Here is a 16,028-nt window from a genome sequence, read left to right as displayed (position 1 = left end):
AACTCTTTTAGTTGTACAGCCATGCACAAAACATTGCACCTTGCTACCAAACAGCATTCTGCAGACCATCTTCAAGAAATGTTTTATGGACCTTAGCTAAGAGCTTTAATTTCACTGTGTAGTCTAATACAGAAATCAGTAGTCTCCAAAAGCAAACATTTGTCTTACTTTTGCAGTCTCTTTCTTCCATTCTTTTGAGAAGTATTTGCTAAGCTTCTGCTCCAGGTCTATAAAAACATATTCATTATCTGAAAGACAAGAGGAAAAGGAATTCAGTGTTAAAGAATTTCTAATTCTCGTTCATTAAGTACTTAGATGACTATACAAGTTGTTTCCAAGCAATGGACTTTGAAACAAAGCTGACCAGGGAACGGACAAGGCAGGGAAAAGAGAGGGCACCAAGTTTCTTCGGTATGTGTGCTACCTCAAACAGTATGGAAGGAAGGTCAGCTATGCCTCAATTCAAGACAGCTAAAGTTTCCCAAACACCCTCACCAGAAATGCAGAATTCCTGCTTCCTAAGGAAGAAGCCACTTACAGAGGGGAAACGTCACCTTACCAAGCTAATTGTACTGTCAGTTTAGCAGATTCAGCTTTTCATTATCATTATTTAACAAGTAATCCCTACCCAAACTTACACTCTGCCATCGTGTATTGCCACAGCCCAACATGGCATAAGCAAGTGGAGAGTCAGGTATTTGACAGGTTTCATCCTCTACATATGAACTGGGTCCTCCAAAATGGTGAGGAGGACAATGACCAAACCCAAATGTCCACCTCAGAAAGTCTGGCATCTCCTGCTCACTTCTTTCGTAGAGCAAAGGGATGAATAAAAGGAAGGGAAACCTGGCCTCTCACAAGACCAAGACTTGCTCTCTACCCAGGTAAGGGTGAACAAGAGACAGCCTGAACAGCACATAGTCTTCAAAGAGCTTTGTGCTGCTTTCAAAGCCAATGCTTTGTTTCACTGCTTACCAATTATCAAATCCAAAATAACTCAGACAGTAAAAGATTTTTTCCAGTCTGCACAAGTGTCTTCAATAATAATTTTAAATAACAAATAAATAATAATAATAATAGTAAAACCTGATGGGCGTTTCAGGCTTCAACAGCAATGCCAGCTGAGCATTCACTTGACCAGTCCCTCTACTCTTTGGTCTTGCCCAATAAAGTGCTTTGACAGGTGACATAAGTACCAAGTTGAAGAGCTTGTTCCTTAGACATGAAAAGAGCAGGAAAAAGGAAGGGAGAAAAACCCCCAGGAAAACCCAAGGAGAAAAAAAAAAAACCCTTCACAAAACAATCTTCTGCCCCGATGACCAGCCCAGACTTCCAACTTTGGATTTGGCTTTCTGATATCAAACCAAAAAAAAAAAAAAAAAAAAAAGAGGGGGGGAGTACAGAGGCAAAATCTGTTTAGTGGAGATTAAAGCCAAATGAGAGCCTGCACTTTTGTCTGTACAGCAGACGAAGCTCTGGTAGAGGCCACGGTTCCAGTTACAGCAGGTATTCAAGGGAGCTCTGAGCTACATCACAGCCATCCTCCCAGAGCATTCCAGTTCCTTACAGTGGCAGATACAGCAAATACTTCTTTTGCAAGCTTTTAAAAAACAAGCAAGCAAAACAACCCCCTATTGCCTCCTCCTTCAGTTCCCATCTCAAGTGAAAGAAACCACATTGGTCCATACGCCACACTAACAGGAAGCCTTATGTAAAATATCAGTAACACTGGACAAAAATAGAGGACAATCCCAAAAAAGTCCCTTTTCTGCCTCTGTGATCTTCTTTGCATTGTACTGATTGCAGCTGTAGTTTTAATATAATTACACTTGTTTACCACATTGCTTGACATGTTACATACATATACATACACATACAACAGTATTTAACAGGAGTGCTGAAACTGTACACAAATCCTGAACATTTTAGTGGTGGGAATTTAAGTGCCACAGCACACAAGGTGATATAGAAGTTGCTTTGCTATTTTGACAAGGAGAGGAAGGTTTTAGCACCACAGAGACTGCATCTTGTACCTGCCTTTTCACTTCTGCCTGTAAGATTGGGCAGCTGGGGGCCTATGCTGGCCCCAGCCTTTGATTCTCTAAATCCATTTGGATCAGATAATGCTGCCTTAAGAAGGTTGATAGAAGCCCCAGTCAGTGACAAAGATGGGTTTGGTGTATCTCTTGGACTTGTTTCTGCCCCTTGTCAGCTGTCAAGCTGATAAATGTCTCATTGTAAAGCTTTTTCTTAAAAAGTAAGTAAAAATCTCATTTAGGAAGTGACTGTACAGCAAACAAGAGGAGTGGGATAACACGAGCACAGCACCCAATCCCTCCCCGGGCTTTGGCAGTCCCAGGGCAGGGGTACTTGTGCACGACAGGCTCCTGCAGTGGGACTGAGGCTGCTCCTGCTGGCACAGGAGTGTTGGGTAAAGCCTGTACTGGTTCTGCCAGCATCAGTGTCTAGCTGCCACCTTGTAAAGAGGGTAGGGTACCCACATGGCTGTACAAGCTAAGGGGTCAGTTTTCCCTTCTTGTTCAGGAAATGATGGATACATATATACACAATGAATCAAGCCACAAGGGAAAGATGGCAACAGAAAGTGCAGTGGTATACCCTGAGCCATCCCACCACACAAGGATACTGGGACAGAAAGGGGAACAGGATGACAAAGCAGTTACACCATAGTAAAGCCATTTGTTACCCACAGCCCTTATTTATCTCTGTCATGTTAATTAGGTTACATGTGGCCCACATGCCAAGCCTGAGGACTCCAGGTCACTATCATGCCTACTGAGAGGTGCACATAAACCCCAAGAATAAGCCAAGATGAAGGAGGAGGACACCCTGATGTATCAGCTCTCTCTGGAGTCCTGCTCCTTCCCAGGCCAACATCCTCCTCACCCTTCCTCCCTCCCATGCAAGAATGCAGCACTGCATTCCTGCCTTAATGAAGTTAATATTGCTGGAATGTCAACCTGCAGTGTAAGCTTCCATCTACAAAAACAAAGAGGTATTTCCCTCCCCAGCCTTATGTGGGTTGTGGTTTTTCTTTTCTTCCCTTAAACTGGATTAGCAGTGAAACTTTGCTATCTTTTGCCAGATGCTAAAACTGTCTGTGGCTTGAAAATGGCATCTCTAACAGAGATGAGGGCACCAAATTGCAGCACTTCAGAGCAGTGCTGTAAAGGACTGTATAGAAATGCACAGATGGCTGCCTGTCCAGGGAAGAATATGTCTGATCTGTGGATCAAAACAGTGCTGGATACTCAGCAGGTACAAACTGGTTTTGCTTCACAGGCCTCAGCTGAAGGACAACTGAAAGGTACTATGAAGCTGGCTTACAAGTTGCATGCAAATATGCACACGTCCACCTGCAGCTACTGACACTGCATTCATGAATCTCGTCTCAGCACTGTCAGTGAGCTTAAAAATACCAAATCAGCTTCTCTTAGAAGGTTCCCTCATGTATGTGTGTACAGATACCAGATCTGGCACAACACACGCATGCATTGCACTGCATCGGGATACCCAGCCAGTTTCCAGTAACATACTTTACTTTTAAGAGCCCTCAAATGAAATGCAAAGTTTATGCTGGAAAAATCTCACTTCAAATTAAGCACTCACCAGAAATGCAAACATTCCAGTGCTCCAGCTCTGCAAAACTAGCTCAGTACATTTATATATTTAAGCAAATATAGGACAAGCATTGTTGCGGAAAAATAATGGGCCAGGTCTCCAGTCAGAAAAAAGTGACACAGTTCCAGGGAGTGATGTGGATTTACAATAGGAATTATTTACACTGCAGGGAAAATGGGAATAGAAAATTATGACTGTAATACAGGGTCAAATAAACTCTGAATCACTGTTAACTCTAAAAGCCAATGTTTTACATTAACCGGTGCCTCCCTATTAAATTTTTTTATAAAAGGTAAGTTTCCCTGTGGAAAAGTAAGAAATGGTGAATGCCAATAACCTGTTCTCCTCCTGTGCCCATTTTGGGCTAGGAGCACTGAGAAATCCCAGAGGGCTAAGTCCTGTCCTACCAAGAGGCAGAGCGCAGGCCCCACTGGCAGCCAAGAACATCCCTTTAACTCCTTTGGTTGAGTCAAGTATATTTTAGTGTAACTATTTAGACAGTCCAGAAGATTAGGATTCAAATAAAATATTAATTAGTGCAAAGCCAAACTTCACACAGCAAGCATTTTCTGCCTTAAAGGGGAAAAAAACCAGCACTTGGCTATAGTGCTTAACTTCTCCTCACAACACATGCTGTAGATCTCACATAACCTGTTTAGCTTCCCCACATACCAGCATGGATTTTTTTTTTTGCATTGAACAAGAGCTGAATACACACATGCATGTGGAGTTCCCCAAGTTTCCAAGTGCTGGTGGCCTGGGAACATCACCACCTCTAGATAATTTCTTGATGCTCCTGGTGTTACCTTTCAAACCTTGTCCATTTTTCAGTACCTGGTTGATTAGTTTACTAAGGGATCTAGAAGAACTTGGTTCAGGTCATCAAGCAGGCTTGTGTGTTTAGTTTCAGCTGGAAGGTACACGTATACCAAGTGAAGAAGAAAAGAAACACAACAGAGACTGGGAGTAAAGCAAGAGAGGCCCTGGCTGAGATTGATTTACCTGGGATGGGCAGAATGTATATGGAGGAAAGAATGAAAGGAGACAATATTAAGAAGCCCAAGGCTGTGTGGCTGTTAGTAACTGTTGAGGTCTGAAGACCAAGATAAAGGTTCAATCATTCCTGATGATGGATAGGTACTGCAGGAATTTTATGTTGGCATCTTACAGTTAGCAACAAGGCATGCCCAGGCACAGATCTCCAGACTTCTGGCAGTGTCACAAGGGATTCTTCTGCACAAGCAGAGCTACAGAACCATTTCCAGCACTGCTCATCCAGGACCAAACAAACTCCTTGCAATTCTCAGGCAGGAGAGCACTTGGTCAGGCAAAAAAACCATCCAAGGAGTATTATATACCTTTCGAACACGTGAATCCCCGCAGTTCCCTCTAGGTGGCATATTTTGGCACGTTTTTCTTACTTCACAATTAACTCATTTGAACTATCAAAGTCGTTATAATAGAGCTGTATCTTACGTTAGAATGCAGAAGAAATTCAGAAGAGAGATGAAACTATCCAAGTGGATTTAAGGGAGAAGAGGCAGAAGAAGGGATAGAGGGAAAAGGACTAGGGTGTAGAAGTCAAAGTGTATTTTGGAGAAATTCTGTTGTCTCTTAGGAGAACTTTTGTTGCAATAATAATATAAAGATAACATTAGTGTATTCCATCCATGAACTTCAGTACTGGAGCATACACAGATGCAGAGGAGTTAATCAGAGATAGAATGGCACAGTTAAACACCAAATTCCTTGCTAAGCATGTGCTGGGAGGCATAGATCTGGCAAGGTGAACAGCATAGCTGTAATAACTGAAGGATGATCCTCGAGGCAGGGGAGCTGAAGTGAAGGGATTTGGTTTTGTTAGAAAGCCAGCCTGACAAACTGATAAGAGGACACAGAGACAGCAGCAGGGTGTAGGAGCTGCAGGCTTGCTCCCTCCCAGTCAAAGGCTTCCATCTGCTTGGGTCAAGCAAGGTTTGCTCCTAGAAAGGAGAAGCCCAAGACTCAGGATTGGAGGGATCTGGGTTATAACAACAAAGGAGGCCTGGCTGTTCTTTGTCTCACAGTATCACAGTATGCTAGAGATTGGAAGGGACCTCAAAAGATCATCTAGTCCAATCCCCCTGCCAACCAGTTTTGTTTTAGAAGACTGAATTGTGTCACTGCATATGCTTTCTGATAACAAGGGAGAAACCTCCTGTAAGCTACTAGATAAGATTGACCCTGCAGGAAGAGCTGCAATATAAGACCCATCTGCTGAAGCTTATGGAGCCAGCTTGAACCTGGCAGGTTTGCAGGGTCTTTCACTAAGCAAACTACAGGAAAGGATGCACTGCAAGCAGCAGCACACAAGGTATAGCCTGCTTGATGATCTGTGACAAAACTAGAGGAGCAACATGCCCTAGGCTTTGTGGTGGTGGGGCCCTCCCATTAATATACACTCCTGACCCCAATTTTCAAAGCAATCAGTTTCTTATAGATGCAAGCTTTCTTCCCCCCAAATACAGTTGGTTGAAGTGGTCTGCTCAAGAGCAGAAAAGGTGAAAAAACTCTGTACTGCCACCATTACTGTTAACTTAAATCCTGAAGCTTGCCCTCAGCATCTGTAACTGTCAGAAGTAAAGGCAACAAATTTGGACAACAAATGCTGGAAGACAGACTCCATAACATACAGCTTATATGCCATAGCATTCATGGTTTGCAGTTTGCATGGTGCTGTTTTCCCCTTTGCAACACTTAGGGGTTAAACTTCTGTTTATGATTAAGGATCCCAACCTCTCCCCCCCGCCCCACATGCTTACCATGAAACCAACTGAGCATTAGTGTATCTGTACAGTGTCTGCAGGTCAAATGGGCTCCTAATCCAGATAATCCACCCAGTGTGATTGGTTACAGTTCTGTAGAAATCCTTTAATTTTCATTCTCTTGCCACTGCTGACAGTCAGGGTTTTGCTGACAAATTAGCAGCAAGGTAATGGATATAGGTGGATTAGAATAACTTGTTTTGCATGTGGCAGCATCAGACTGCCAAAAACAAATGCATGTTAAGGAACTGGGAAAACTACCCTTATTAAAACAGGACAGTCGTTTCTTTGAAAATGACATCTTAGAGCTGCAGCACAGAGGTGAAAGCATGATGCGGGAGAGGAATATTTTGGTCCAAAACACAGATGCTTCCTCTCCAGTTTTTGGAGATCTAACCCACCCCTGCCTCATAGACCAACCCCATGCCTTCCCTTCACAGCCTCTGCAGGACACACACCGACCTGCTGCCTGGCCAAGGCAGTTGACTTAAGTAACCACAAGACAACCCTGGGCAATGCAAAACTTCCTCAGGCCTCCCCACAAGCTGACCGGATCGCTTCCTTTTCTTGACTTGATAGCTTGCCATGAAACCAAAAAACCCTGAAAAGCAGGCCCTGAAAGGCTACTTCCAAATGCCAGAGATGGAGAGTGCTACACTCGCAATAGAAGGAAGACCGCTTACCACTAGCAGCAAGAGTGATCACCAGTCTGCTGGCCAAAATAAGGGGGAGGAAATTCAAGTTGGGGAACAGAAAGCAAATTATTTCCTTTTCTATAGCTCTACAGTAGTAAACATGAAACTATTTAAGAATAAAATAAAGATGACACTCAAAACCTACTCCACAAGACTGCGGTCAGCAGCTCACTGGATTTTTACAGTAGGGACCACAGGAAGCAATAACAAACAGACCAGGTTTGCTTCCTCTCTCAAGAGTGGGATGCAGCCTTCCTTGGGGATAAAGCCATTCAGGCTGAGAAACTCACTGCTGACGCTTTCCTGTCGGCCAGCCCCAACAGTTTCTTAAACAGAGGCACAAACAACAATAAATCTCCTCCTCTGTCCAAAATCCTGTCCAAAATCCTGACACTTGCCTGGGTGGTGGAGGGAGATGGCTGTCAGGAGAAGCCAAGGCGAGCACGAGGAGCTTTCAATTAAGCAGCTTTACAAACTGAGCTACAGCAAGGAGAAATGAGGAGCCATAAAGAAAAGAGAACAAACCAAAAAGGTTAATTCAGGCTGCTGGGCTCCTGCAACTCTTTTCCTTGATGCTTTTCTGAGAGCTGTGCAAAGAATTAGCTGCTCTAAAAAGGAAGAACACTTTTGTGAAGCAAGAAGATTGTTATGTTTAAAGCCATGGGTAATATTCTTTAAGGTCTAGTCAGCAGAGCTTCATTGTGCTCTTTGGGTTGGGTAATTATACTGCATTTCCAACAGGCTGAAAGGCATTTGCCACAATAGGGTATTTTGGGGCCCGAGTCCCTGTGCTTGACATGGTAAAGGAAACTGCCCCATGCAAAAGGTGGAAGAAGTTATAAACAGGGTACAGAAAATATGAAAAAAGGAAGATGGTAAGGGAGGAAAAAGTGAAAGAAACAGGAGGAGAACAGGAGAAGAGCACCCAATTCAAAGAAAATGGTAATGCAATTGCCCTGTCTTACGTGGGAGTTCAGGAGCTCCAGTTTCACTCAAGATGATCTGCAAGTGTAATAGGTGAAAACTGGTGTTAAAAAAGGCAGTGAGGAGGGGTGGCTCACAGGAACACAGCTGGTTCATGAAAAGAGTTAAGAGCATTCAGGTCTTCTAACCTTAAAAAAACCCAAGCCTGTGCTGGTTTAAACGCAGAGGTGTAGTTCTTAGCTACTGTAGTTACACTCACGGAATTTCTTGGAGACTCTACACACCTTATGGAGATAAAGAGCTTATGTCTGTCTTAGGTTGAGGACTACGCTCAAAAAAAGTGCAAAAGTTCTCAGAGAATAAGAGCAAAAGGGAAATGAGACAAGTAAACTTAAAGGGAACTATTTTATCCCACATAATCATTAGAAGGCACAAGAAACCTTATTTAGAAGAACTCATAAAAGACTACTCTCATTTCAACGTAACAATATCTAGAGTTGCAGTAGTAAATAACACGCTTGAGAAAACCTTCGGAGTGAAGTCCTTTCCGTGCTTTTGGAAATGGGGGGAGGCAGGATAAGGAGGACAACAGATCCATTTCTAATTAATAAGAGTTGGGGGCAGAGGGGGTGCCAATGCACACACCATCCTAGAAATGCAATATCTCGTATCAGTTTGCTCCTTTAAGGCATCACCTTACACTGTTACCTGGTCAATACTGAGCCATAGGACCAAGGAGACTGGACTTTGATCCATGGACTAAGAAGTTTTGTATTTCCCATGCGACATTTCAAAACCCAGTGTCCCCCACACATGCATTCAGTCCCCCCAAACCATTTAAGTTTCCTACCCCTGCTGCCACATTCTTTTCCTATGACTTCAGAAGTAACACTTTCAGCCCCAAGGTCCTTTTAAAATTCACCTCTTGTTCAACTATGGACAGTTTTGAATTCAGTGACAAAACATGTTGGCTAGCAACTTGGCTACAGGAGAGAAAGAAAACCCCACTAAGAGGTGGAATGTAAGAACAAAGGTGGAGAACAAAAGCCCCCCCTTCTCCCAATTTGTCTGCCCACATACCAAAGATCAAAAGAGCTTGAGAAGCCCATGCATAATCTGCATACTTTGTGACCTTACTCCAATCAAGTTCCCCGCAGGCACGGCTGCTGTGTATATATGCACATACTGTAAATACACAAGCAGGTCTGTGGATGTTTGCCAAGTCATTTGCTCCATGTATTGAGTTTGCTTACTTTTAACAATGCTGAGGCCAAAGAAGTGAGGCTCTTTAATCTTCACTAAATCACAAACTTGCTGAAAGAGCTCCTGTCCAGTGGCTTTAACCTGAAAGAAACAAACCAATTACAGATAGCTCACACACCTGGATGGAGCAATTCTGCTTCACATTGACCAGTATATTTTGAGGTACCATAGCAAAACAAACCAACCTTGAAACAAACAAATAAACCCCCAAGTTCTCCCAAAACAACCAAAAAAACTCCAAAACAGAACAAGGTTTGTTTTCAGTATTACTGCTGTTATCACAAGAGAATTATCAATGTGTCATTCTCCTTCCTTCACAGTGCAGCACTGCTCACCTCAGTAAGATGAATTTAAAAGGTATCCTATCTACTGGCATCTCGGTGCAAGAATTTGGAGTGCTGATGGAGCCCTAGTTTTGTTCAGTACTGACCAGGCTATTTATAGGTGCTCTTACAAAAATCGTGCTTGTAATTACAAAAATGAAAATATGACTTTCTTGCAGAAATTTTTTCTTCTAAGAAAGAGAGGTTACGAGCAAACAAAAAAAACCAAAAAGCTTTTACTCAGGAGAACTAAAAACAAAGTACAAAACCAAACTCAACTGCACGGTTTGAGAGCAGAAATAGGTCACGGGTTAGAGATGAAGTTGCTCGGTACCCCCACAGAAGAGCTTGTACTGTCCCCTGCTGACTTTTGGTCACACAGCAATCAACATCTTCATCTTCTGAAGCTACCAGCAAGGGCCAATAAACTCTTTCCTATTTCCATGAGACACAGAGGCCTTCCACTACCATTGCTTCCCATAATACTGTGCATGTTCTGAGGAAGCACTGGGAAAAGCAGAGCTGCTAGCATATCCTCCTGCATGGGACCAGAGGCTGGGGAGTATTTGCAAGCATGGCACAAGGGCAAGAGAGCATCATAACACTGTGGTATAGATACTGAATGCACTTTTCTAGCAGGGTAGCTCAGAGCACAGGCTCCCCAGTAAGAGCGCAATGCTGGGTACCTGCATATGCAGACCTGGATGTGTACTATGATCACAAGATTCCTTCACTAAATGCTCCCCACCTACGGCCTCATTTCCTCCTGCCCAATTTCACCACCCCAGAAGCACAGACAGAACCACAGGCACAATCAAAAACCCTCAGAGGCATTGGAGGAAAGAGCAAGAGCGGATGGGGAAAACAGCACAATGCTGACACAGACAAGCTCAGCTCAGCACAGGGTGCAGCCAGCTGCAGACACAAAATGGGCCAGAAGCTCTGAATTTCACTGCACTGCTGCTGGATGATGCAATTAGCAGCAGCAGAAGCAGCCTTCCTGAGGGGGCACAGTGCAGCGCTACCTTCACAGCAGCAAAGATAACTGGGCAGAAGCCAACTGCTGAACTCCCCTACAAACTAATTACCACCACCAACTAATTGCCACTGCAATTCTTCAAACCCTTTTAGTGCCACACTCCCCAGAAACTGGCTGCGCTCCCTTTCCTGCCCCAGGATGTACCATGTCACTAGACATGGACAATGGGAAACAGGAGGTCATTTAATTACTCGTTTTCTTCTACTTGCCAAGCATCACTAGCCAAACACTCACTACTGTTTTATTGGGAGCTTTGAAACTTGTGCTACACCCATACATACACGCATGTGCATGTATGTGCTTTGCGAAGAAAGGAGGTGATGCACAGTTCTGGTAAGACCCAAAACCACAGCCAGGTCTTAATATGGGTCTCGGTGTGAGCCTGCACCCTTACAGTCTCCCAGCTAAATGCAGTATTTACTCAGCTGCCGGGAATACACAGTTGGAAGGGAAAGTTGGGCACAGATTGACCTTCTTTCTCAAGGAAGCTCTAAGCATGTTCTCCTACCTGGGAAGGACTCGCTAAGGAAGAGGTGACCTGCCCCTAGCCAGAATGGTGACATGAGTCACTGGCAGCACAGGACTTTATGGAAAAGCTGAAATTAGATGAATTTTGTAAATTTCACACCTAAGGGAAGAAAAACCTGCTTTAAGACACTTAGTTCCAGGGAACTGAGCACTTCAGTGTTTTGTGACACTCTAAAGTACCAACTTAATCATATTTCTTGCACAGCAGGTACGTGAACTACCACCTTGTCCATTCTCCTTTTAGCACTTCCCTTTTGTATCAAGTTTTACTCCCAGCCTTCAAGGCTATGCAATACCAGTGACATTTGGAATGGCTGTTCCCTCCTCCTGCCTTCCTCTCTGCTGAAAACAACCAACATTTCCCTTTGCATTTTTAATCTGTGCACTTCTCTTTGGCCTTTTCTCCCTTTGCATATGGTTCCTGTGCCAAGCTTCATCCCAGACACGCCATGAATCATTCCTTCCACTGATCCTCAGCTTTGCCCTACGTCAGACTCAGGGCTTCTTTACACATCGAATTTAGTCCAAAGTGAAGTCAAGTGCAAGTTTACAGAAGGTACTGCTACTCTAGGGTCATTCTGTGTGCAAGTATTCACATGTATTGGTTACCCATCTCTATTTTAACTCAATCCATACGCTTTAAAACATCAGCTCTCCTGCTCACAGAACAACTGAAAGACTTGAGACCTATGCTTGCCATTCACCAACACCCAGAATCTCCTCACAGGACTCCCTCCCTGCAGAAATTCCTGCTCATGCTCCCACCCTTTGTCCAGAAACTAGGCAAGGAGCAACATCTGCTGTGGCTGCTTCTGAGACCTAAACACAGGTAAGGTGGCTGGCTGCCTGCCCTGCTACCCTCCTTGGCAGCCAGACCTTCCCTAGCATAGGGGTCCGTCCTTTATTCAGCTGCTACCAGCCCAGAAAAGTTTTAGAAACCTACTTGATCAACAGGTTCAACACCACGAGGGAGATAAGCCACAATGCTGGCAGACAAACAAAACTGAACAAATTGGATACCACTCCAAGATCTCTGGTGCAAGTAATACAAGTTTTAGTTACCTCATTCTCACTCCAAGTCCAGTTAAGCTCTTGAGTGCTCATACTCCACCTCCCAACTAGGGCTGCCTGGAGCAAGGCAGACGGCTTTGCTCTGTGCTCAGAGGTCCACTCTCCCCCTTTGCCTCACTGTCCTCAGGGCAGCTGGTGGAGCTGCAGCTCCCACTAGTTCTCCTCACTGCTTTGCTTTTCCTCATGCTCACAGTTGTTCCTGGAAAGATAACTTTCCTCCTCACCATGCCCTCAAATTCACCTATACATGCAGAAAGGTGGACACTAAAGTTAATTAAAAGATACCCAATTATGAGGGAAGAGACTTTATAATGGCTCCTTCTTTTCCCTCTTCAACAGCATTATCTGTGAAGGACATAAACCAAATCCATTTTAAAGAGCAGGATTCAATCAACAGGTGACCACATAAAACACATATAGGTAAACTCTTATCTGGAAGGGTGGAATTTATATGGGAGGGAGGAGAAAGGAATTACCTGCATAAACACTGAGCTTATCATGGGAAGGATCTATAGTTTATTCTGCTGCAAGGATAACCATTCCTACCTACCTCACTGAGCTGCAAGCTTGTTTAGTATTTGCATTCCAAACTGAAGAGGTTAAAAGGCTTTGAAAATCATAAGTAGTGGCATTATTATTCTAATAAATGCACAAAGTATCATCTGCGGTTGTACTAATTGAATTTGGGTTCAACATCACTAGAAAATTGCCTTGATGTTCCTTTTAAAAATATATATAGATCTCCAGCTGTGAAACCTTATTTTTTGTTGCCGTTTTGAAGGGGTGTTGTGGTAAAGACAGAAGCCAAATGAAAAGCTGGTTTTGGTGACTTGCCCAGCTGTAACAGGTCATGTTTCACCCTCTATGCAATTAGGGCACAACTGCACATTAAGGTCTCATGTTTTGGCCCAGGCAGCTATTCCATGTCACACAAAAGCATCTCCACATACATATTTTCTATAGCTTTCCAGCCACCATAGCAAGAAGCAGCAGGAGCAAGGAGGGATAACGTCTTTAGAATCATAGAAGAGTTTAGGTTGGAAGGGACATTTAAAGGTCATACAGTTCAACCCACCTGCAATGAGCAGGGACACCTTCAACTCAAGTTCAGGTTTGCTCAGAACCACAAAAAAAAAAAAAAAAAAGGCTGCTGAGAGGTGCTGTGACAGGGACACCCCTGTGGGACAAGGCAGCGATGCTCAAGGCACCCCAGCTCTTTGAGGGGGCAGCAAACAGGACATGGCACCTTCCTTCTGCCTCTGCCAGCACTCAATGCAAAGGACCATTTCTTATGCTTATTAAATACCCTGGAGGTATTTAAAAGATGTATAGATGTGGCACTTAGGGACATAGTTTAGTGGTGGACTTGGAAGTGTTCGGTTTATGGCTGGACTCAATCTAAAGGGTCTTTTCCAACCTACATGATTCTATGATTTTAGGATAAACTGCAGGTATCCAGAATTTACTGTATGGTCTAAACGCTGCCTAAACTTAATATGGTGGAATGTGACCCAGCAGTGGAGGAACAGCCATGTGCCCAGCAAGGAGCAGTGACAGCACCAGCCCTGTTGGTACACTGCCCTGCTGCACACCAGCCTGCACCTTCTCCACAGCAGGGGGGCCTCCGCTATCTCAGATCTTCATTCTCCCTGATAAAAGCTATAAGAGATTTAGGGTCAGCTGCAACAGACCATTCTCAGGCCTGTGCACCTGCCACCAAGAACTTAATTAAATTGTCGTTCTGAGGCTTGCACAAAAGCTAGCAGATTGCAAAACCCCTCTGGGGCAGTAGCTGGGCTGGGTTTGAACGGGTAACCTAGAAGCAGAGTGCCCCAGATTTTGCTGTTAAAGCCCTGTTCCATCCAGCCCTGGTGGCTGTTTCAGTTAATGATGCCACACAGGCACAGCAGGTAGGAAAATTCCTACCTGGATTTTGAGGATTACCATGCATAGTTTCAAAAGCCACCATCTCAAATCAAGTGCTTAAAATAACACCTCAACTGTCTTCTCCCCTTGCCCATCCCAGAGGGGGGAAAAAACCCACCCAAAACAAAGCAAAACCTTCCCAGCCCACACATGAGTGCATGTACACACAAGAGAGTGCTTATCTTTGAGGCTGGCTTGTCTTCTGAATGTGAAGTGCCTCTGTCAGCTCAGTTTCTCACAAGTTCAAGGAGCAGCCGGTGTTGCACAAAGAGGCACCGTGCTCTGGTGGACACTGTGCCATGCTGTGCTGCCAGCTGACCTGGCTCTGCTGTCACTCATGCACACACGCTTGGGCATTTGAAGTGGTGATCAAAGGAATGAAGTGACTTGCCTTTTAGTTTTTGTGTGTACAAGTACTCAAAGAATGGAGAAAACCCCACCCGCAATGGCTGTTTGCCTTAAGACTCTGAAGGGATCTGCAGGCTATCAAAACCAGAAACAGCTAAAAGTCAGAGCAAATGATCATGTGTTGGGTACAGCTGCCAAGTCATCAAGGCATTTCAGACTCAGCCTTTGAAAACTGCTAGGTTATTAGCAGTGACAAAAAACACTTGGAGAGAATAAAAAAAGATCAGGGGGGACCCCCTGTCCAAAACCACCACAGAAACTTTTAAGGAACTCTGCAAATGAGTTGAAGCTGCCCAATAGAAGATGGAGCACCAATTACCCTAAGCTGGCTAATAGCCTTTTGGTCAGCAGACCCACACCAGGCTCTTGGGAGAACAATGGGAGCTAACAAAACTGAACCACAGCCCTAAAACGGAGACCTCCCGTCCTCCCTCCAGCCACTCACCCCAACAACAAGGCTGAGCTGCTCGCGGGTGGGCAGGAACACACAGACGCTGCGGCTCTCCGGCTGCATCCTGCCTGCCAGCAGCACCCGGCTCATGGTGGGCAGCTCTGTGGGGACAGGGTCTCCTCTCCGGGCAGGCGTCAGGCTCACTTCATCCCATGCACCTGTAGAGAAGGTGAGAGCATTAGTGCCATGCTCCAGCCAGCACTGGGAGCAGCCCATGGCATGCATTTGATGGGAGGTTTTCCTCCTTGCTGTTTAAAACAGAACAATAAACAAACCACACACGTTTTACAGTGCCATTGCCAATGTTTCCACCAGCATCACAGCACGAACTGGGAAGAATCAAACTTTAAATAGCTTGTGAGTCTTAAGAGAGTGCCATAAAGTGATGAGGTCTCCCTAAAATAACAACCAGACTCAAGGTTTTGGGACATACTAAGTGATAAGGGAGATGACACCATGGACTTCTCCCCAGAAATGCCCAGAGAGGGAGAAGTGCCTGTCCTTCAACCAAGTACCTCACTCTCACCCAAAGCAGGTATTTCAATGAGCCATCAAGCAGGCATGTGTCAGTGCACAAGACTTCATCTGAGCTGCTTTCTCCCTGACCTTGCCCCTAGTTCTTAGGAAACCACTCCCCCAAATCCTCTATACCTCAATTCAAAGGAGGAGGTGGAAATGCATCAACTCACAAGGCTGAGCTGCTGTATCATACTTTTTGTGAGGTGAGCACTGCCAGATTCCTTCCTAAGGTTGATCCCAAGCTACACAGGCCTTTTTGGAGCTTAAGTTATGATAACAATAGAAATAAGAGACAGAAATTCAGCTCACGCCCAGAAGCACGGTAGACGACATCATCTTCATAGCTAGGCTAGACACAGTTCCCTCAGCACCTTGTGACATTTTACAGCCCTCTCTGCTCTGATGTTCTCCAGAGCAAGGAAGGATCCTCCAGGC

At 44.6% G+C, this 16,028-nt stretch overlaps 1 protein-coding gene across 1 annotated transcript in view; it reads right to left on the bottom strand.

Annotated features, from left to right (window-relative positions):
* The window catches only part of FRMD1 (FERM domain containing 1), a gene marked incomplete at both ends in the record, with an annotated part of 30,548 nt that extends 15,384 nt beyond the window's left edge, over positions 1-15,164 (bottom strand). Inside the window, 3 exons of the mRNA XM_080615817.1 lie at positions 169-248; positions 9,319-9,409; positions 15,069-15,164. Coding sequence (XP_080471943.1) covers positions 169-248; positions 9,319-9,409; positions 15,069-15,164 — 267 coding nt within the window. The remainder of the gene's footprint in view (positions 1-168; positions 249-9,318; positions 9,410-15,068) is intronic.
* Between the last annotated feature and the right edge of the window lie 864 nt (positions 15,165-16,028).

The sequence above is a fragment of the Psittacula echo genome, assembly GCF_963264785.1.
Source record: "Psittacula echo genome assembly, chromosome: 4".
NCBI classification, from domain to species: domain Eukaryota; kingdom Metazoa; phylum Chordata; class Aves; order Psittaciformes; family Psittacidae; genus Psittacula; species Psittacula echo.
This window is presented reverse-complemented; position numbering and strand designations above follow the sequence as displayed.